The sequence below is a fragment of the Monodon monoceros genome, unplaced genomic scaffold (assembly GCF_005190385.1).
Source record: "Monodon monoceros isolate NGI ecotype Baffin Bay Population unplaced genomic scaffold, NGI_Narwhal_1 Super_Scaffold_22, whole genome shotgun sequence".
NCBI lineage: Eukaryota > Metazoa > Chordata > Mammalia > Artiodactyla > Monodontidae > Monodon > Monodon monoceros.
This window is the reverse complement of record NW_021703779.1, coordinates 39,364,751-39,370,328: the sequence shown is the minus strand read 5'-3', so window position 1 is coordinate 39,370,328 and position 5,578 is coordinate 39,364,751. Positions and strand designations below refer to the sequence as shown.

The 5,578-nt window shown below is 40.2% G+C and overlaps 1 protein-coding gene across 1 annotated transcript; it reads left to right on the top strand.

Annotated features, from left to right (window-relative positions):
• The first annotated feature begins 3,388 nt into the window (after positions 1 to 3,388).
• Positions 3,389 to 4,285, top strand: LOC114905557 (geranylgeranyl pyrophosphate synthase-like). The gene has a single exon (XM_029239859.1). It carries the CDS (start codon positions 3,545 to 3,547, stop codon positions 4,283 to 4,285), a length of 741 nt encoding a protein of 246 aa, XP_029095692.1. The 5' UTR covers positions 3,389 to 3,544.
• Positions 4,286 to 5,578: the final 1,293 nt, after the last annotated feature.

Genomic DNA, 5,578 nt, shown 5'->3' with positions numbered 1-5,578 from the left:
CATAAATTGAATATAAATACTTTTGGAAGAGTAACTTAAGCACGATATCCTTTTAGAAGAGTGACTGAAGTTTCCACCAAAATGTCCATGACTGCTATAGGCACATTTATTGAAAAGGGACAGGTGGTGATTGATTAAGTTCAGACTGGTTGGAAATTTTGTACGGTCCCTTAGAATCACTTCATAAACTAGACTAAGAGAATCAGTGAGTAGTTGGCTTTTGAAAACTGGCCTCTGTATTTTCCTTCTGGAGATACTTGTTTGAATTATTTTACCAGTAAGACGGCAGCATACATAAGGGTAGAGAGGAACGGTGACCAGTTGTGTTACTTCCAGGGTCACGGTGCCACCAATCCCATCACAGAGGTGGTGGTGGATCAGGCAGAAGTGTGTCAGAAGTACTAAGGAGGAAAAAAAAAGATGAGTGTGGTGGTATAAAGCCATATTAAGGAGAAAGGGGATGGAAGAGGAAAAGATGGTTGTATTTGCTATAATTAAATATAGGTGAGTGTGTCTGAGTGTGTTTCATGGGTGGGAGGAATTGGTACCTAAAATAAAAAAGCAAATGAGTGGGTTATCCATCAGTTATTGTCACAATCTTACTGTAAAACAAACCACCTCAAAATCCAGTGCCTTAAAACAACAATCGTCTATTTTCACTCACACATCTGCAGGCTGGGCTCAGCAGGGGTTGGCTCAAAGGTCTGCTCTGCCTGCCTCTCCTTCTTGGACCAGCCGGCTCCCCAGAGTATGTTATCCTCATGGAGATGACCAAGAAAAGGAAAGCAGCCCAGCTGTGCAAGTACATTTCAAGCCCCTGCTTGTATCACTTTTGCTAATATCCCTTTGGCCAAAGTGAATCACATGGCTGAGGCTAAGGTCAAGGAAAGGAGAAGTAGACGCCATCCCTAGTGAGAAGAACTGCAAAGTTACATGGCAAGGGATATGGATACTGGGAGGGAGGACGTGATGGAATAATGCAGTCCTCCACGAGGGAGTCAATTAGCAAGGGGAGAAAGACTTTGTTTTTTTTCTCATTAGAAGGCAAATTCTTCCAACCATTTGTGTTTGAAGATTCATCCTTTTTTTTTTTCCAGTTAAGTTTATGAATATAGCATCAGGCAAAATCTTTCTGACCCATGGAAAAGAGACTGTCCTTTGCTGCCAGCCCTGTCTTCTTTGCCAGCCTGCTTCACAACAGAGGCAGCATAGATGAAGAGAGGCCGTGTAGTTTAAGGGTTTAGAACACATTTAAATCTTGGTTTCACATGGATTCAACTAGAGATTATCATACTAAGTGAAGTATGTCAGAAAGAGAAAGACAGACACCATATGATATCACTTATATGTGGAATATAAAATATGGCAAAAATGAACCTATCTCTGAAGCAGAAACAGATTCACGGACAGAACAGACTGGTGGTTGCCAAGGGGCAGGGGACTGGGGGGGGGATGGAGTGAGAAGTTGGGGCTAGAAAATGTAAGCTTTTATATATAGGATGGATAAACAACAAGGTCCTAGTGTATAGCACAGGGAAGTAAATTCAGTATCCTGTGACAAACCATAATGGAGAAGGATATTAAAAAAAGAATGTGTACATATATGTATAACTGAATCACTTTGCTGTACAGCAGTAATTAACACATTGTAAATCAACTATACTTCAAAAAATAAATAATTAAAAAAAAATATACAGTAAGGACATAATAACTATCTATCCTTCTATGCTAAGTTGTATCATTATATTAAAATATGAGAAATATCTTTTAAAAAATTAGTCACTTGTGGGCTTCCCTGGTGGCGCAGTGGTTGAGAGTCCGCCTGCCGATGCAGGGGACACGGGTTCGTGCCCCGGTCCGGGAAGATCCCACATGCCGCGGAGCTGCTGGGCCCGTGAGCCATGGCCGCTGAGCCTGCACATCCGGAGCCTGTGCTCCGCAACGGGAGAGACCACAACAGTGAGAGGCCCGCAAAAAAAAAAAAAAAAAATTAGTCACTTGGCTTTCCTCTCGGAGTGGTTTACAATTTTAATTTCCTAATTCTACCTGCTGTGTGTATGTCCAAGCTGGAAACTGGGCTAAGTCTTCCTCAAGGAAATGGGGCTTTTCTGCTCTTTCAAGCTTCCGTTCTTATCTCCTCATTTCAGATCTAGAACTAGAAAATAAATTCAACCTGGCAAAATTTGAGTGCAACACCTTTCTCCTCAAATAACACCAAAAACTTCTCATTTACCCTGCATCAAAATTATCACAAGCTCAGAGTCAGTGGAATCCAGATTTGTGAGGGTTTGCCATGTTTCTTCTCTGAGCTCCTTGGAAGGCGCCCATGCCACGTGTCATGCAACGCTGTGCTTTTCGGTTTACGAAATCAGAAAACACAGTCTAAGGGAGCAGGGCCAAAGAAAGGTATTAGGAAGATAATGTTAAAACCTATAATAAAATTAAAACGATGAATATAGCTAGGGGAACTGTCCATCCAGGGAATAAGCATATTAGTGTAAATGGATTAAGAGTCAGAAATTAATGAGGTCTATTAATTGAGTTGATTCCTGTAATCTGGTAAAATGCAAATAACATCTTCTTGTAATCGGCCCGTGGACTGCCTGAATGAATACCACTAGAACCACTAGAAAGCAGGTTTGGCTTAGAAAGAAAACAATACTTAAAATCTTTTAGCAAGGCCACAACGAGGGTAGCTGAACCACCATTTGACTTTGGAGCCATGGATTCCTGGAATTAATAAGAGTAATAAAAATAGTGAGCACTTATAGTAGTACCTATGTGCCAAGTATTGTTCTAAGTTGACTCATTTAATCTTCATAGTTGTGCAGTACATGCCATTATCATCATCCCCATTTTATAGATGAAGAGATCATGACATGGGTAGGTTAAGTGATTTGTCCAGGGTCACATACCTAGTAAGTATTGAAACCAGAATTTATTTTATTTTTTATTGAAGTATAGTTGATTTACAATGTTGTGTTAATTTCTGCTGTATAGCAAAGTGACTCAGTTATACATATATATACATTCTTTTTTAAAAATATTCTTTTCCATTATGGTTTATCATAAGATATCGAATACAGTTCTCTGTGCTATACAGTAGGACCTTGTTGTTTATCCATCCTATATATAAAATCTTACATCTGGAGTGTGACCGGGATGGCGCATTTTCTTGCACTGAGTAATTCAGTGTCGCTGGCAGCTGAGCAGGGTGGAGAGTTCTATGGTGAAGTGAGGGGAGGGATTCATGTAGGAGTCCGGGGGAGCCTTGTTCTGAACTCTAAGGTGGGAAGTTGATGCTGGGGACTGCTACTCCCAGACTCGCAGCATGAAAGTTGTGATATCATCCTCGAACCATCAGCTCTGAAATTTAAAAAGAGTGGAGAAGACTCAAGAAACAGCCCAAAGAATTCTTCTAGAACCTTACAAGTACTTACCTCAGTTACCAGGTAAATAAGTGAGAAGCAAACTTTCACAGACAATTAATCATTGGCTAAAATTTCCCAAAGACAAGCTGCAGGTTATCATTGAAGTGACAGAAATGTTGCATAATGCCAGTTTACTCATTGATGATGTCGAAGACAGCTCAGAACTCCGACGTGCCTTTCCCGTGGCACACAGCGTCTATGGAATTCCATCTGTCATCAATTCTGCCAACTATGTACATTTTCTTGACCTAGAGAAAGTCTTAACCCTTGATCACCCAGATGCAGTAAAGCTTTTTACTCGCCAGCTTTTAGAACTCCATCAGGGACAAGGCCTAGATACCTACTGGAGGGATAATTACACATGTCCCACTGAAGAAGAATATAAAGCAATGGTCCTGCAAAAGACAGGAGGACTATTTGGATTAGCAGTAGGTCTCATGCAGTTGTTCTCTGATTATAAAGAAGATTTAAAGCCACTACTGAATACACTTGGGCTCTTTTTCCAAATTAGGGATGATTATGCTAATCTACACTCCAAAGAACATAGTGAAAACAAAAGCTTTTGTGAAGATCTAACAGAGGGAAAGTTCTCGTTCCCTACTATTCATGCCATCTGGTGGAGGCCTGAAACCACCCAGGTGCAGAATCTCTTGCACCAGAGAACCGAAAACATAGATATTAAAAAATACTGTGTACATTATCTTAAGAAAGTAGGTTCTTCTGAATACACTCGGAATACTCTTAAAAAGCTTGAATCTGAAGCCTATAAACAAATTGATGCATGTGGTGGGAACCCTGAGCTAGTAGCGCTAACAAAACACTTAAGTAAAATGTTCGAAGAAGAGAATGAATAATATTAAGCCATTCTCGATTAGGTCTGATAGCTTAGTTGACTTTTTTTTGTCTTTTAGCCTATTGCCTTTTGAAAAATTTGGACCAAGCTGTTGGTCTCCAAAAACTGAGTGATAGTAGTGATGTGAGTGAGGTTGTTTCAATTTAGAATCCCTGTGTACAGATAATCAGCATAGTACGAAGTTGAAGGAATCACAAGGAGGCACATATAAATAAGTCTAATTTGGATGTCAGAATGTGCTATGATGGGACGTTGTGGCCAACTCTGCCACGCCCGTTCTGTTGATTCTGTCCATAAAGAAGACTTCAGCTTCTAGGAACTTTTATCCACATACTTCCTAACTGTATTATGTGGGCATTTCGCGATTCATCTACCCCATTTCCAAGCCATTGACTACTTGGGACCAGTTTCTATAGCTAGCTGGCCCAACGACCACAGGAACTCCTCTTTCTTCCTAAATGTCGTTGCTTAGAATAGCTCATTCTTCTCCCTGGAAACTCCCTTACTAAAGTCTTCCATGAAAAAGCTGACAGTGACAAGCAAAAAAGCAAAAACAAAAAAAAACTTACATCTGCTATCCCCTACCTCCCACTCCATCCCTCTCCCACCCCCTTGCCCTTGGCAACCACCAGTTTTTTCTCTATGTCCCTGATTCTGTTTCTGTTTCATAGGTAGGTTCATTTGTGTCATATTTTAGATTCCACATATAAGTGATATCATATGGTATTTGTCTTTCTCGTTCTGACTTCACTTAGTATGATAATCTGTAGTTGTATTCATGTTGCTTCAAATGGCATTATTTCGTTCTTTATAATGGCTGAGTAGTATTTCATTGCATATATGTACCACATCTTCTTTATCCGTTCATCGGTCGATGGACATTTAGGTGGTTTCCATGTCTTGGCTATTGTAAATAGTGCTGCTATGAACATAGGGGTGCGTGTATCTTTTTGAATTAGAGTTTTGTCTGGGTATATTCCCAGGAGTGAGATTGCTGGATCATATGGCAACACTATTTTTAGTTTTTTGAGGAACCTCCATACTGTTTTCCATAGCAGCTTCACCAACTTACATTCCCACCAACAGTGTAGGAGGGTAAAGTGAATAATTTTTAAAACTAATACAAGAGCATTTATTATCCAGTTGGCCCCATGGAGAATCAGCAGGTTGGAGATTTGAGGACCAGCTCTGCCTCAGGAGAGCTGGGTTTATTTGGACATGTTGTTTACCTTCTCTGACCTTGTTTCCCTTTTTTTTTTTAATACATTTATTTATTTTTGTTTGCGTTGTGTCT